Genomic DNA, 18,323 nt, shown 5'->3' on the forward strand with positions numbered 1-18,323 from the left:
TTGCAGGTTTAAGCACAGCAGAATTCAACATACAGTAATTCCTTACTTTCTAAAAATATTCTGATGACGGCAACAACCAAGTCAATTTGTGTTGCAACTCTTTAGAAGTCAGAATTTGCCAGATTAAGACATACAGAACAGTATTATTTTAAATTATGTAGCATTCATCATACTTTTTTGGTCAATAAATTAACTGATTAAATGATAGATGGCAAGTTCTTAGAATTACATAATTCATACAGCTACTGCTAAGTTATTAATACTATTTAGAACTTCAGAAAAAATAATATTCAAAACAGTTTAACACTCTAAAAACATGTTAGCTGCTTAAATACTCATCACAAGCATTTAAAAATAAACTTTTTCCACCAACCTGTAAAAGACACCAACGGGATCCCACACAGTGATTCAGGATCCAATTACAAGCTCATTCTAGATTTAGTTCAATTAATACATAAACCTGTACATTTATACAACCTAGACATTAATCATCCAATTAAATATTTTGTTTTGATCATCTTGACACTCTTAAAACAAACTGAAATGTTAAAGTCATTAGCCAAGAAAGTTGGTTATTAACCTGTATACCCCAATTTTACTTAATATAGCTCTATGTGACCAGAGGAAACACTAAACATGAAATGGGTCACTTTTCCAGGTACTGACTCCAAGATAACGTTCTCATTTCACTAATAACAAACTTTCTTTCAAAGCAAAACTCCTATTTGCAGGGATCAAAATTACATATTCTAGAAGTAGCTGATAATGATCTTACTGTTGTGAATAAATGGTAGGGCAGCATCCAACACAATCGTGAGGCGTGAACAGTATAACTCACACAGCTTTGAGTCCTACCACTCCTTTAAGGATGTGCATAAAAAGAATCAATGCATCCATATTATATTCATTTACACACTCACTCGTGTAATGACTTCAAATCCTGGTTCTTCCTGCTGATTTATCTTTAGCCCCGGAATAGCATCATTGAGAAAGTCTGCCATTTCTGATGGTGGTCTCCTTTGAGTTGAAGGGTCACTTAAACGGAAACTGTCAAAAATATAGTTTGTGACTTTGGAAAATCTTCCCATTGTTACTGTGTATGGATCTTTCTTCAGCTTCTGTGTTATAAACAAGTAAAATACAAAAAGCCCCAGATTATTTGGAATTCTTGCACTCAAAGAAAGCAAAACAACAGGAAAAGTATTGTCAGTCTCAATATTATTGAAGTTTCATGTATCAGTAGTTTCATACAGTACTTTCATTACAATATTTTAAAAAAGATATCTTAAATATTAAGATAGTATTTCTGATTGATTTGAAAGACTGCATAGCGGTGTATTCAGTAAGCCTGACATCCACTTATAAAAATGGATGAGATCTACTGCTTACTTTCCAGTGATTAATGCCACAAAAATGTCTTCCTTATACCTAGCTGCCCTACCTTCATAGAGAAAACATCTTGAATCATCGTGTACTCTGCTAGTAATCTCACACAAAACTTGATTTGATAATTAAGTTCAGAAACTAATGTAATTCACTCATGAAGATTTTCTTTAATTAAACAAATCAGTGGGTCTAAACTCTGGCCTCATTCAAGTCACTGGAAATTTTGCTGCTGACTGTCACGAGTTAACAAACCCTGCCAAATGATAAGCAGTTTTAACATAAAAAGAAGCTTTTAGGCAATATTGTGCTTGTTGCTGCTCTATTTCCAGCATCTCTTCAAAACTCTCAGAAAACATCAAATAAAAGAACATTTAGTCAAGGCAAATCCAGAAAATTCTAATTAATACATTTTGATAACTCCTAAAGTTTTTTCCTTCCTCCTCTTTCTAAAGCTATCTGTACCAAAACGTACAGGATGACAGACAACACTAACCTGAATAGGTTTGAAATAGTACCACAAGAAGTTAAGAACTTATTAGAACATAGAAAATAACTTATAAGTAAGCGTACTTTCTATAAAAAGCATTTGTTTTAGGAGACAGTCAGTGCTTCTACAATGGCAATCAGAGTATTTGCATGACATGGTAGGGTGAGGTTTTTTTAATAAATGTCTTCAGAACAAAAAATTCAAAGATAATACATACTTGTAACAAGCCATATGATGGTTCATCAAAGAGATTTTCAAAAGACTGAGACAGAGACTTGTTCTGAGAATTCACAAGAAGAACCCGTTTATCCTGTGAAGATCTGAAAAAAAAAATTAAAAAGGGTTTTTGTAAGTACTACCAGTTCTTCCTGAAAATGTGTTTAGAACATTTACTGTTTATCGAGTCACATTTCAGGTTATATGCACAGAAAGTAGGTTTCATGCAAGATTGCTCTTAGCTCTTGGCAGAAGTTCACAAGCTGACACACTACAAAACAGGACTTTCATTTTTCACAAGATTACTCATCATCATATTAATTTGGAATTTTACTCTTGCATTCCTTGAAAAATCATGATGCTATTGAGAAGTTACTCTGGAAGATAACTTGTCATCCACATGTAAACAAAGTTTTTTTCAACTATAATTTTCCATATTTGACAATGGACAAAAAAAGATGACAAGAAAAGAAATTTAATGAGACATCCTCAGACTCAACACATACACTGAAACTCCTTCCACATAATAGAGGATGTGATAAGAGTCCATGTTATCATACACATTTAAGAATTTCTTTCTACCAATTAGTAAATCTTACATTAAAGCATCCTGTAAAACATTACATTAAGGAATACAAACTGCTTTTCAATGTATGAAAACATATTAACAAATTCCTAACAAACAGTACTACAACAGCTACTGTCAGAATAATGCTAATTCATACTGATAGGAGCTTAAAAACCACAACATCCATTGTGCTGTGAAACAGAACCATCTCAGTACAGCCCTGCAAATGTTTCTGTGTAGACTCCAAAAGCTAAATGAACACAAACCCGATTTGGCCTAATTCACTGTGTTTGTACACTCTTGTTCTTCAATATAACATTTGCTTCTTTGACAGACTTGCACAGGCAGATGAAAATGGTAACAAAGACAGCAGAACCACGCTGCTCCTAGTATTTAATCCATTCTTTTGCTCTCACCCACACCCCCTCCCCATCTTCTCCCCTCCTCTGGCACAGATACCCCATCAATTCAATCACCAATTTACAGCTCAAAATGTGACAGAAAAGAGAACAGCTCAGAAGCCAGACTGACATTCAAGCCTTCAGTTGGTGGCCAGTCAGAGGAAAGCCAAACACTTCACCATCTGACTCTAATCCATCACACAGACTTACATTTATAAAATACCCCTCTACTGCTCTCTCCTGAAGTTTAAATCCGCTATATCTAGTCTTTGAAAGAAAAATTACTTTTACTTTTATTAGTACCGCAACATCTACCATGTTATTAAAGTCAAAGATAAGAACTTTAATAAGTCTTATCTGTCTCCCGTTCCAACAGGACAGGACACTGTTAACACCGACGGATATGAAAGGCAACAAGAGATCTCATTTTGAGACAGCCAGACACCACAGTCATAGTTCTGAGGCAGCAACAGTTAATGAAGTTCAACTGGCTTTGGCTAAAAAGCAGCACAGGGGCAAAGGCTGAGTCATGTATTATGTTTTCCTTAACTGAAAGAAAAAAACAAAAACCCACAACTTTGTACCAAATCTCCATTTTAATTAAACATTGTCTCTGGACAGCCAGTTGGGTATCAACAGCTACTTGGGTAATGTTCAAAATAAGTTTGTGAGCTAGACACTTTATTAAACACTTACTCATAATACTCTGAGTTAGAAAGTGTCATCCTGACATGCAGTGCTTTCTCAATATCAGACTGGTGCTGCCAAACTAGGAAGCACAAACTTTAAAGCAACAAATTACAAATATTTTGTTCAAATTTAACACGTTGCTCTCAGCAGTGACATGACATTTTGTAAGGAATGTTGTTAGAGAAGGGCAAAAACTTTTGAGGTAATAGGAACAGAGGAAGAAAATACCTATGACAAAGATATTTTAGAGAAAAGCTAAAACCTTCTGCCTTAACATCAATATCCCATATATTATAAATTAGAGGTTGGGATAACAAGTAATTATGCTGCCAGGTATTTGCTTATAACATCCAGAAAGCTGAGTAAACATCTTTTCCTAAAAGAGGTTGTGAGCTTAGATATATCATGTACTAAAGCATAAATAACCCTTAGGAAACAACTTACGTGGCATATTTGGTTTTTGCTTTGCTTCAAAAAAAAAAAGTCATCATAATTCAGGACTATAGAAAAGAATTTGGTGCCAGAAGCACAAATTATCTGGAAGACAGGAATTTAAGTAAGAAAGCTGAAACAAAAGTTCCTGCTCAGCTCAATGCTTAACTTCATCCAAATTAAATTTCCACAGCTGTCTCAGCTTTAAAGCTACAGAAGTATCTGCTGTTGCATTCATCAATTTGAGGTGGCAATATTAAGCGGCTCAGCGTGTCCTGAATGCTAACATCACCTCAAGTTCCCCTGCCTTACCTTAGCAGGGAACTCCATCTGATAAGCATTCCTGGACCCCAAGAGCACAGCTACTGGGTCAGACTGCACAAACCCTATGCCAATGCCTTACTTTGAAATCAGACACACGAGGACATGACTGCCTCTCTTCATACAGTTTTTCCCCCACCTGACAGCTACTGCTTTGCACTGTCCCAAGAGTAACATCCATATCACCTGACAAGAGGCTACAAAGGACAAGAACTAAGAATCCACTGGGTCAAATAAAGGAAGAATGGCAAGCACCCACTCATTCACCATGGACTATCTGAAAGAGACAGTGTTTGAAACAGGACCCAAAATCACTATCCATTTCATTTTCATTCAGTGACTCACCAATAAGCATTGATTTTTCATAGCAACATGGAGTATAATTTTTTGCAGCACGACTCAATAAAACTGGAAATAATGCCTGTGAGTAACACAAACTACCTAACACGCGCAGTAACAAACTCACAACCAAATGCTGGACAGAATCTAGGTGTCTGACTTATAGGAGCTTAGGTGTCCAACTTCACAAAATGGTTTTAAATATTCTGGTATGTTAGTTTAGATTCCTGCAGGTTTTTATCCAAAACTTTCAACCATAAAATCCAAAGATACAAAAAACTTCCTGAATATGAAAAGACAAAACAACTTGTTACATAGCAGAGCAGTATCTTATTGTAAATATTTATGCTTTTGAGCAAAAATCTTTAAATATAAAATAAGCTTAGACCACGTGTCTCAACATTAAATACACAGAACTCCAAAATTAAAGTATAACAGATCTGTAGTTGCAGTACTACAATTATCAACCTTTCCATTACGTATTGCTTTTCATATGTGTATACATGTATGTGTGTATATACACACACACACATATTCAAATAAGCTCTTTAAATAGTGGCAATTAAAAAACCCAGCAGTTCTAAATTGCTTTTGTTAAAGCCTCAAGTGGACTAACTGTAAAGAAGGCATAAGGGAAAATCTTCATCTAAAATTTTAAAGTTTTTAGTTGACAGTCCCAAGTACACAGTTTTGATTAAGCCAATGCAAACCAGTTTGCTACACTGTCAAATGCACTCACTAGGCCTACTTAAGACTTGGTCCTGTTCATCAAGTACATGTTACAGAATTAGTAGTGAAGAACTAGTGAAATTAGGAAACAAATTAAAGGCGGCTTAAGAGAGAACTCAATGGGAACTTTGAAGAAAAAACTCAGGATTTAAGATGAAGTTGTCATCCAGGATTTCCTAATCTATAGTTGCAAAGAGAATATTCTTACTTACATCTTTATCTTGTCCCCTATAGCCTCTCCTTTGCTCCTCTTGAATTCTCCCCTTAAAAAGCTCACATACAATGCTACAGCCAGTACCATTTCACCAACTGGTCACACTGACCACACTACCTTCTGCAAGCAGTTGAAAACTTCTGATTATCATCAGCTTCAGCACCACACCTTGACATTGTCAAAGCCTTCAAAAATGAGTATTACTCAGCAACAGCCATCTCTACTTGTCAAAGGCAAATCTGACCTCATTGTTGCTACCAGCATGAGAAGAGCCCTCTATAAGGATTCCCACAGCCGTTTCGCTATCCACCTTCAAATCTGTCACCAAAATATGATGTTCCAAGTGACAACAAAACACTTCTGAAAACCGAATACCTGTTACACCTGTTACAGGTGTAACATCAGTGTATCTGTTACACTTCATGCTCTACCTACTCTTATTTACCCCGCTGCCTTCTTAAATTATACTTATGCCTACACGGTGAGAGCAGAACATTTCATTTTATTCCGCATTCATGCTATGCCAATCAAAAAGGCTTTTATCCAAGTGAAAAACTTAGAGGTAATGCAATATAAATACATAACAAAAGCCAAGTATTTAACACCATGTTAGGGCCTAACTATGTTTACATTCAGAAAGTTCATCTGAAGAGTAAAGATTAATTGTGAAACACTCCCCACAGCAAGAAATTACAAGGGAACAGAATTCCAGGGGAAAACTTATATACAAATTGATTTAGTTGACAGTACTATAAGTTACCTCACACACTGATGTCAATACTCAGATATTTCACATAAAGTGGAAGATCTCAGATTTTAACACAGATTATCCCATTTAATAGAAGCGGTTCATGAAGAAGGATTTAACTCCACACTGAGTGTTCATGAGAAGCCTCTGTACCCACTAGAGGGAGCTACTAGAGTATCGTGGAGCTAATAACTCTTCAACAGATTCTAAAGGAGTTCATCCAACAATTTTAAAACTTCAGCCTACATTCTGAATGCATATGTGAAATTACCATTTCCATCATCTTGAAAATTGATTCTACTAATAAAAAAGGAAGGAAAATACACCATTCAGTGTTAATCTGAAATTAATTACAAAAAAAATAAACCAGTAATCCATATTTAAATCAGAACTAAGGGTTGTCTGATACTTACTCATTCAGCACAACATGCTTTTCAAGGCATTTAATCAATAGCTTGCTATCTCCATGATGAAAGTGAAGAGCTGGAAGCTTCACATCGTCCTTCAGACAGAACACTAAATAAGACCATCCCATGCCTTCTTTGTTTTGTTTGATTGATTTCAGATCTGTCAAACTGAACAGGAACGACCACTTGCTTTCTCCATTTGCATGAGCTGTAACATCTTAAAAACAAAATCACCATATAATTTTAGTTTGACTTCCAGTTTTAGAAATTACAAATGCATCATATCTGTCACTGTTCCTAAAAAACAATCCCAAACCCAAAACCCAGCATTGGTTCTGATAATAAAATTTTTTGATTTATCTTTGTGCCCCTCATCTTATACAGACTTCTAAAATACTGAGCAAGTGTATCAGACTGCTCCCCTAAAGCTGTCCCTACAGTTTACAAAGTGATCCAGGAGTTAAACATACACCTGCTGTATCAAATTCAGCAAGCTGAATCCCACCAGCATCTCCACCAGGTGCTACTAAACTAAATGTGATATACATTACAATGCTGCATGCTATGTATTGCGCACAGTATTAGCCACGTATCGTAAGACTACTACCAAAGTAAGGGAGAAGGACTTGAAAGTCTCCCCACTCACCCCTCTCTCCCATGTATACAAGCATGTATATACACTCTGTGCAAGACTATATACATTTAACAAGAAGGGATTAAATATTACTTTACCAGAGGGCCCAAGTTTTCCAGCATGCCTAGAGGGGATCTGGCAAACCCTCTGGCCTGCCCCTATCAAATTAGGGCAAGTGGAAATAAGCAAGAAGTGACAAAAGCATAATCCAAGTCAGTACTGCTCATTGACAGCCACCTGGATGAAGATGTACTCTGATGCCTAAAGATAAAAAGATCAATACAAAGCAGTGACATAATAGACCATCCTATGCCAGATGCTGGTGTTAGCTTTATATGGTGCTAGCACTTAAAGCTCCTCTCAAACACAGTATTCTGGGAGCAAGGACTGTGGCTTTACCCAAAAGAACATTCACAATTTTAAGTCCACACCCTGCACTCAGACATGACATAAATGACATTTAAAACCATCCCAGATATGGTGAAACAAGCACAAAGATTTCCAGTTATAAACCAAGAAATAACATGGGGAAAACAAGTATTATAAAGAAAAATACCACAGGAGAACCAGAAAAAAAAATTGAGAATCACTGTCCTTTTCCCCCCCCCAACTCTTTTTTTTCCTTTTTTACAACATATCTACCGAGACACTATAATAAAAAAGGTATAGCTATAAAATTATTTTGCTAAAGAGACGCTACAAAAAGACCCATGTGCCACATAACTGTACATTTCATCTCCCCCTGCTGTTGCAGTATGGAAAAGCATTTGAGTAGTAAATTGCTTATTTTTTCATTTTCCTTTCTAACACGACATCTACTTCCAATTCCATTTGTTTGAAAGAACACAAGAGCCCAAAGCAGGCGTAACTGCTACATCATCTAATGATTGTCACAGCAAGAAGTTAGATTTAACATTTATTTTCAATACAATTCTCTAGCAATTTAAAGAAAAAATTAGATTGGAGGCAGATAGCGGCTATTCTATTGTGATTTTTTTTTTTTCAACACCCAGAGATTCACCTCTTACCACAAACATTTCTCAGCTTTTCAATTCCTAATAAAATCCATTTTACTGTATGTAAAAGACAATTCTTCCGTTACAAGTTACCATAAAGAAAAAAACAAAACTCCCACACTTATTTTTTTATGTACCTCCATTTGAATGATGTTTCTTTTTAAAAGAGACTGTGGTGACCATGTCCCATTCTGCTTCATAACTACTTGGACGGTCTGCTCCTCGGGAACATTTTTCTTTAGGAGTTTGAGTCCACTCCACAACAGAACTAGAATCCTGAGGGGGGGGCGGAAAAAGTGACTATCAAAAAACAAGGCATGAAAGTTGAGCTAGTTTCTCAGATTCAACAAGAATAAGCATCTTCATTTTCACAGATTAAAAGGATCTGTCGTATAAAATCCTAAGAAACAGTTGATACAGTTCAAGTCAGGAAATTTTAACTTAAGACTTATAAAAGAGGTTTTACTTAATAAATTCAAAATGGCATTAAAATAATTAAAATATCCTAGCCTCTCCTGCAGACACTACCAACAAACTTTTTATTTAAACACAAAACTTAAATATTTCTTCTTCTTTACTCACATCCTATTAATACTGCTTAAATACCACACACCACTGGATCTTGGAACTTACATAGACTTCTATTTTTATTTTGCATTAGAACAGTACCTCTTTGTTTTGAGTCTAATTATGAAGAGTGAATCACCAGACTACAACACAGTAGGTCCAAGGGGACCAGTGACTGTGATACACTTACTATTCATACAGATTGTCCCCTTTATTTTATATATGAACCAAGTGAAAACTAAATACAGTCACCTACACATATATCCCAATAACCTTAACTGGGCTGCAGTCCACAAATACAATTCCTACGTGTAGCTATTAATACCAATGATAATCACATCAAGAGATTTTTGCTTCCAGTTATGAGATCATCTATGCATAAATTAACACAAAATAAAATCTCTGGAGAAACAGAATGAAGAATGCTGTTAACTAACAAGCATACCTTTCCAGCACAGAGGATATTAGAAGTATCCAAAGTATCATCCAGTGGTCTCCAGTCTACTATTACTTCATTTTCCTACAATACAATCATAAAAAAATTCAATACTACACAAGAAAGTACATATCCCTACTTACTCACAGTACGACTATGGCGCAACTTGGACATATATAAAAATGATGCAGACAGTGTCAACCATTATGTGACATTTGTTCATTTATGAAATCCTATACTTAAAAGACATTTAAGATTTGCCAAACACATTACATGCTTCATCAACAAATATATGAAGTTTCCACAACTGTATTATGCAAATACCTTTTCTATGACACGTAGTACTCCTGGAATTAAGCTGTCCTGGTCATCATTTTTTCCACAGGATGAATGTATGAAAACTCCTTCTTGCTCATAGACAACCTATAACGAAGTGGGTAACAAAATAAAAACCAAGATTTTAAAATTGTCTCTCTCTCCTGTGGTACTCATTATCATTTTGACTCAACTGTATAAATGGAAGCAAGTAGCTCTGCCTTTTTAGGAGTTTTGTTACGTTTCCTTCCTCCTCATCCCCAAGATCTGAGTCCTTCACTCAAATCAAGAAACAATGAGAAATGGAACTTGTTAAATTTACTCGGAGTATACACTGACTACTATTACCTCACCACTAAATCACAAAAAATGCTTTCAATACCTAGTATTTTTTAAATCAGCAGGCAGAGGTTCACATGGAAACACTACACAGCTTTTAAAATATTAAAAAGCTTTCTTAAGTAGTCTGCCTTTCCCCCACTAGCCATTTAAGCATATTGAAATTATAGCCTTAATTCTAATTAAAAAATGGATGAACTCCACCAAAATTGCAGCCTTAGATTAGACCTTAAATAATGGTTTAATCGTACATTCAGGGTGAATGGCAAAAGTTCCATTTCAAAGGTAGAATGTGATAGTCAGATAAGAGAGGCTTGTAGGACTGACTACATGCTACCAATGTAACTTTTGCATTTAAGCATTTACAAAACTGTTCACAGTATTCTGATCATGCTCCTATCTGAGAATTCTTGGTTGTCAAAATTTATCAGGCTCTTCAAAGCTACATGCAATACATACTCCTAAAAGCTCTACAAACAACGTGAATGGGTTCTGTTTTAAACAACTCTCTAAAAGAAGAATGAAAAGTCCCTAACACACCAAACTTTGATTTTGGGGAAGTGAAAGACTTTTTTGTTTTCTAGTATTGCAGCACTGGCAAGCAGCTACTAATCAATTCAAAGAAGAAAAGCAACCTTAAATCACACATACAAGTAATAAGCACTAAGGAAAGTATCAAGTTGAAAGACAGTATAACAGTAGTTGGATTTGAATAAAAAACAATCCATTGATAGGCAACTACTGTAACACTGTGTAGCTGAATCCCGCACACCATGTGGCCCACAAAGATATTTGCTCAGTGCCTCCACAGCCCAACAGTCAGGAAAACGTCTGGTCCATCAGCACACATGGAAAACAGACATTTGAAAACCAGGCAATGGCAGCACACGCTGCTGCTTGCCTAAACAGCAAGCAGCTGTTACAGGTTACAGCAGAAAACACAAAATTAGTATCTTGAAATACGATGTGGGAGAACAGGCAGCAAACACTGGATGACAATTAGAGGTATTGCTAAAATACTAAGGACTTGTGAAAGGCATGCCCATAAAATCCGTGTAGTGAGATCCTGGTACCTCTGGAGACAGCAGAAGGAGATAGATAAGAGCTGGGCAGGATAATGAGCCCATTGCTCCCTTATTAGCAGTTAAAAGCAACTACAACCCCCCAAACCTACCAAAACTTGCATCACTATTACCTATCAACAACCCCTGCACAGCAAATTAACCTAATCTTCTTTAAATCTTGCTAACTTATTGGCTTCAGTGACAAAGGTGTGTGATCTAGAAAGGCCTCATTATTCACTTCGTGGAAAGAATTCAAGGGTTTTGAGAATGCCACATGTTTAGTTAGTTGATTATGCTTCTTGTATTATGAGGCAAAAACAAGGTACTAGCTCACCTTGTTCTTGTACTATTAATTATTTTACATATTTCATCATGGCCTTATTTTCAAAGGTGAGAAGTAGGTGGAGTCAAGATCAATCTTTCATTTTCTTTTCATATGATTAGAGTCATCCCTCTTCCTCCAACTCTACAAAATATTAAGCAGCCCATCATGAAAAAAGACAAGTTTGTGTTAATAAGTATACACTACAGGTAAATAGATAAGTCAGTATGTCCCTAGGATTTTAATCAAACCCCAAAGGCATTCCTCACCCTAATATTACAGCCCATCCACCCAGTAAGAAACCTGTGCTCTGCAGAGTCAACTGACTGGTCATGGAAACAGAACCCCAGGGAAGAAAAGCAGTGTCTGTTGCTTAGATGCTTGAGGCCAAAAAGGCTGCCCAGCCGTTAAAGGCCTAACTCAAGATTTAAACAACAGCAGTTTTGTTTTCTTCTGTATCTATTTGCAAACATTTGTTGAGCTGTCCACAGAGATGCATGTTCCTCAGGTTTAAATGCTACTACATACACCAAAGCCACACCCTGCTTGTCCCACAATAAAACACAAATGGAAAGAGGAAAGAATTGTTTGTCAAAAGCACACACCAACACAACCAAAGCAGATGAAGATGTAATGTGACAGAAGCTAAACAACTTTGAGAACTAGATTTCAAACAAATTTTCATTCTGTCTTGTAGTTGTACACATACCAGAATTACTCAAAGGTTTTCAGACATCTTACTAGCTTAAAGCTAGTTCTATGCAAAACAGTTTCCATATTTATCCATCTACAGTATCCTTAAGTTTCTCAAATGCTTCAAATCATAAGCATGGCTACCTAAGGAAACTTATCACTGTAGAAGCACTCAGTTGGCAACTTATTTCTACCAAAAAAAATTACAAAGTACAAAAAAAAAGTTTGTATGATTTAAGTATTAATTTTTAATAATCTTAAAATATCAAGTTTGAAATAACATGTACCTGAGAAGCTCATGTTTATACATCTTTCCTCCTTATCAAGCAAGTCCACACTTGCAGTCCACAAGAATAACTTACACCACATTTATTTTTCCATTTCTACAGAATGAAAACTAGACCCATTGCCTATTTGATTCAGAATTCTACCAAAAAGCCACAGTTTCCAAATGATGCTAAGCTACCTTGACCTGTTGGGTTATTTTCCCATATGGTAGCCAAAGGCAAACCCTCAACTCATTCTAATCAGCCACTAAAAGCACTGTGCAGCACAGGGAACACAGATATTCCACCTCATATACCGACAGAGGGTCTATAAAAATAGGGAACCACAGCACAAAATTCAGGGAAGCTGCACACAGGAATACTTACCTACCCATCTGTTGTAAGAAGCAGAGGGAAATAGCAGCACATAGGCTCAGTTCACATGCCGTGGCATATGCTAGATAAGGTACTGGAAAGCTGTTCAGGTATTTATATAAAGTTATTTTCTGCAAGACGTGGAATAAAGTCCCAATGTTGTCCCAGTAACATCTTCTGAGAAATAAATGGTATCATTCTTAATATCATAAGGACATAGCATAGGCAATTTGCTCTCTCCAGCTTATTATGCTGTTTACAATGAGCAGTCAACAGGCGATGTTTGTAGCTTGTTATTGCCAGGGACATACATGAGCAGAAGGCCTTCAGCATATCACATCAACAATTACAACATATGCCAGAACACAAGCAAAGTTTTGGGATTAAATGTTTGCCATTTGACGGCAATTTACGGCCCTGTGCTACCACATGACAACACTGCAACCAAAGACAATGAGGTCTGGCAATAAAAAATGAAAACTAGGATCTAAGGCTACCATGGAACAAAATGGTCCTGCCTTCCTCACCCACGGATTTCCCACCCTGCCTGTGCTGGGCACTGATGCACTAGCTGATGTCACGTGCACTGATCAATTCATACCTTATACTTTTCCTCTTACCCCTGTCACACACCAACAACCTGCCAAACACAGAACATCTCAGAGAATGGAGCAGCACTGCAACCATCCCAGCTGGTTAACTAGTCCCATCCTTCAGACACTCCATACTCTCTCCCCATGTTCTTATCCAACTGACTTTCCTTCTCTGCCAGAGAGTACAGCTCAGGGCCAGCTCCGCTCTGTCAAGATGCCATCCAGCTTCTCATGACAGATGCAGTTGCAGTTTGCAACATGTAGACAGTGAATCAGCCACTGCTCTGGGGTCATTAAGTAATTGTGGCACTGTGCAAATCCTGATTCTAACAACTTTTCAATAGCAGTTACTTCATTTTTGCCTAATATTAAATAATCAGGTAAAGGATCTCACTGTAGACTTAATAGTTGAAGCAGCAAGCAGGCGTGCTCACAAGAAAGCGACCAAGTAAGAAAGTCTGAATGCTCCACAGACTACAAATTAAGGAAAAATGTGTCTGGTCTGCAAACGTTAACAACAGATATAGCAGCTGCACAGCATCTTGTTTTCAGATTCTGACAGAAGGTAAACAGAACAATAGATGCAACACAATAAGGAAACAACTCCAGGCCAATAAAATAAATTCAATTTAGGCAATTGTTGCCCTGAGAAATCTTATCCACAAAAGAATGTATATTAGTTTAGAGCTGTGCTTTAAGTTCGAAGAAACATAACCCAATTTAAAAAATCTGCATTATGCTGCTTTTATTTCCATCTCCCTCTTTTGGATAGCTGAGGTTTCCCCAGAGCTTATTCACATATGCACTGCTGAACTGTGACTTGGCATGTCAAAGTACCTACTGCATCAATAGTCTGCTTTCAGTGACCAGATACCAGCACCTTTGAGTGTTCTACAGAGCGTCAACATTACTTGACCAACATGACCTTCTGCTCTGCTGATGACACCCTACAACTTCTGGCGTTTAATTTATAATAAAAGTATAGAACCATACCCTTATATGTCTTTTGTTTGCTGACACTATGGCTCAACCTCCTTCTTAAGACAGTAAAATTTCACCCCTTGGTAGTCTTAAAAGACTAAAAGTCTTAGAAACATCATGTTTCTAAGCAGGGGGAAAAAATCCCTTATATATTGGTCATATTGTGACAAATACATCGCAAACCACACATAAGAAAGATCTCCTGCTTCACAACAATAAGCTTTTCATGTCTGCCTTAAGTATACTGAATATTTCTTGAACCACAAAGTATTTCTGCTACTTATGCAACATCAGTAGAAATACAAGTCTATTCAGGGTACTGAGAGTAAGAGCTTGAGGTGGTAACACACTATTTCTGCTGTAAACAGCTCTGCACGACAAATCTAATTAACAGAAAACAGAAAAAATATACAGAAATTCCAGAATCATCAGTGAACTGTTTTACATCCAAGCATAACGAAACTTTAACTAAGTTCAAAAGAGGCAAAGACAGGTAAAGGCTCCTGTTCACAAAGAAAACCTATGAAGTACAAAATATTCAGAAAGGATTACGATCCTGTATATAGTAAAGCAAAAAGGCTAAAAAAAGTTACAATGAAGATTTTAAATCAAGTGCTTAATAAAATGGTACAACAATGCATAGTATTGTTGCCCCCAAATTTAACTAGCAGAAAGTGCAGCAAGACACTGCCTCCACCACAGAATACATATACATCTAAAATAATCCACTATATCTGCCAACAAATTACCTGAAGGATGCAAAGCCAATTTTAACAGACTGTATTTTAAATCTCTTTGCTGGTCCTGATTATTATAAAACAAAACCAAACAAAACTCAAGAGCAAGCACACATCCCACCCCCAAACACTACCGCACTTACAACATTGTTTAGTAGTAGCTACAGTGCCACTTGAAAACTTCTAGTTGCTGAACTGGCCAAACATCTGAGCTTAGACCTGAAGCTCAGATGTTTAGTCAGTTAAAGCTCTGAAGCTTTAACTTGACGAGCAAGGGCACAAGCAAGTGAAAAATAACTTCTCTGACAGCCCATGTGCCAATTGGTAACTTAAGAAAGATCTAACAGCCCATGTGCTGAAGATACTCAGAACTCCAAGAGCTTAAAACAAAAATCATTCCTGTCTTTGGACCTGCTGTAATAGCAGCCTATACACCAAGAGAATAAAATTGAAGTTTGTACTTCTCCCCATACACAACTATTTACCTTAACACGTTTTTCTGTTATAAGGTTTCCAGAGTCAGTTCTCTGAAATAAGGATAACAAACTGCTAAAAACAAAAACCCAACATATACATGCTTTCATGCATAAAGTCAAAAGCACTGAAAAAGCACAGTAACTTACTGCTAAGTTACTTGCAGAAAAAAAAAAAACCTGGCACCTCTACGAAAAGGCAAAAAAATGAAGCTCACACTGTTGTAGCGCAGATGGTCATTAATAAAGAACAAGTCATGACTCCAGAACAGCATTAACTTAAGGTTTTCGGAACCGAGTTAACTGTATAGAGAAAGATACTGAAAAGAACTTTCCAACCTATGAAACAGTAAGAAAAAGCAAATAGGACAAAAATCCAAGTGCAGCGTACATACAGTTACATGAGGTAACCAAATTTATAATTCATATCCTGCTAATGTATGGAGCAGAAACCACAGACAATATGAAATATCTGAGCTGTGAATCCACTGATATTAATGATGTCTAGGAAATGAATAAAAAAAAAAGTTAAAAAGAGGGGGAAGGCAAACAGAGTAAAAATACAATACAAACTACAACCTTATATGGTTTGCTGAAACAAGGTTTCATGAAAGCTGAGACAATGCAGGCTATCCCAGCTGCTTAATATATCGCCATGTGCATTCCATGGGAATTACTTTTTGTAATATTTTGCAGAAAAGAACACATACATTAAAATAAATTACTTTCATGTGATAAGATCTGCCAAGTGAGACTGAAGCACCCCACAGACTAACGCCTACTACTCTCTGAGAAATCTACCACCTGAAACACCTCATTACAACACTGCACAGCCAGAAATAAAAGTGCAATTAATGTAGGACACCCATAGCTTGAAGTGCAAAATGCCTTTTAGTGAGAATATTGGGTTTATACCAACTTACACTGTGTTTATTCCACCTGGAGTGAAATTTCACTAGTTTGTGAGCCCTTTTAAAATTCTGCTGCCATCCAAAGGAACAATTTGTGATTCAATGTGCTCCCTAGACCAACAGAAAAGCAACCCAGCCAAAAATAAGCACACATTTTGGGGTTTTTTTGGTAGTATTTCAGCTTGCTAAATGAAATCACTGAGATATCAAATGAGTACAATATCCAAGCAAGCAGAAGTGCAACACACAGGTGGGGAGATCTAGAGGCAGATGGAACTGCTCCTACCGAGTGTGGGTAAAATTTCCAAACCGCCCAGCTATTTCATGAAGTTCAAGAAAACACAACTACTTTTTTTTTTTCCTCTGTAGCAAAAGAGCCATTGCAAAAAACGTTACTGAATTAGAACTTGCATTAACAAGTTGCATTAGTACTGTGGATGTGGAATAACTGAAATGGAGTTTTGCAACATCTTAGAGATTCAGTTGCAAGCTAACAGACTTTTTTTTTCTTTTAAACAACAAATGCATAGCAAATTTAAACAACAAATGTGTAATTAGTAGCAACTAATCCACAACAGTTTTAACCTCCCATATAAGCTACGATAATACAGCTGCCTTCAGGAAAAACTTCCCAAAGAAGATTCTGATACAAACCTATGTCAAAAAAAAACCCCCAAATGCTGCAAAATTAAAATATTTACCATCATCCATTAAACTACTGGACTAAGCTTAAAATAGACAAACCCAGTAACTTTTCTCTGTATACTTAGAAACCAGATGTGCATAGCTAGAAACAGCTGAGAGGACAGTATGGCTATCTCTACATTTACAGCGCTCGGCACTAAAGAACTTTAAACTGTAACAACTCCAGCTGAACAAACTGCCTGCTCCACCAGTCCTAGTTGAAACAGATATGGTAAACTGGCACAAGTGAGATCTCTACTGAACCTTCCTACTATCTAAATGCACTCCTCAGCTAAGATAGTAATTTGCTGCCATATGCTGGAAAACCAAAACTGAAGACTCTAACGCTCTAACCCTGGCTACATACAGTCAGGACACTGCACTGAGATTTTAAATCCCAGATAAAGGATCCACGTGTCCAGGAGCCCGGCAGTTCAAAGTAACACTTTCAGAAAATGGAGGCATAGAATAAAAATATTTCGACAATAAAGCCACAGGGACTCAACTCGGGTTTGTTGTTCGGGGAGGAGGGAGGCAGAGATCGTTGCCAAAACCTTTCCTCCTGTGACCTCAAATCAGGACAGACATTTGAATCCTTGTCAAGCTCTACTGTTTCATTCAGGAACACTCGGGCATGGCTCGGCGGCACGTAAAAAATCTTTACGTTACCAAATATACTGGGCTGACACGGCTTTCTATCCACTCCGGGGCAGGGACCCGCACACCACCAGCGCGCAGGCCAGCAGAAAGGCCAGTAACGCCTCCGAGCCCCTCAGGGACAAGCGGCCACGTAGCCGGGACAAGTCTCGTTCCTCCGGCCTAACCTCAGAGCCTGCTCTATAGCGACCGGCCCCGGGGGTGCCCGCCTCGGGCGGACAGCGGCCTCTTCCTACCCCAGAGCCGGCTCTCGGCGGGACGCGGCCCGGGCCGTGCGGGAGACGCTGCGAGGTGCCGCCGCACCCACCCCGGGCAGGGCCCG

The 18,323-nt window shown here is 37.4% G+C and overlaps 1 protein-coding gene across 1 annotated transcript in view; it reads right to left on the minus strand.

The window, feature by feature from the left end:
- Positions 1 to 18,323, minus strand: part of TBC1D15 (TBC1 domain family member 15) — a 37,521-nt gene that overhangs the window by 18,803 nt on the left and 395 nt on the right. The window contains exons 2-7 of the mRNA XM_014963320.1: positions 9,916 to 10,014; positions 9,601 to 9,675; positions 8,726 to 8,864; positions 6,945 to 7,155; positions 2,091 to 2,193; positions 921 to 1,118 (exon numbers count right to left, since the gene is read on the minus strand). Coding sequence (XP_014818806.1) covers positions 921 to 1,118; positions 2,091 to 2,193; positions 6,945 to 7,155; positions 8,726 to 8,864; positions 9,601 to 9,675; positions 9,916 to 10,014 — 825 coding nt within the window. The remainder of the gene's footprint in view (positions 1 to 920; positions 1,119 to 2,090; positions 2,194 to 6,944; positions 7,156 to 8,725; positions 8,865 to 9,600; positions 9,676 to 9,915; positions 10,015 to 18,323) is intronic.

The sequence above is a fragment of the Calidris pugnax genome, unplaced genomic scaffold, assembly GCF_001431845.1.
Source record: "Calidris pugnax isolate Ruff unplaced genomic scaffold, ASM143184v1 scaffold44, whole genome shotgun sequence".
Taxonomy (NCBI): domain Eukaryota; kingdom Metazoa; phylum Chordata; class Aves; order Charadriiformes; family Scolopacidae; genus Calidris; species Calidris pugnax.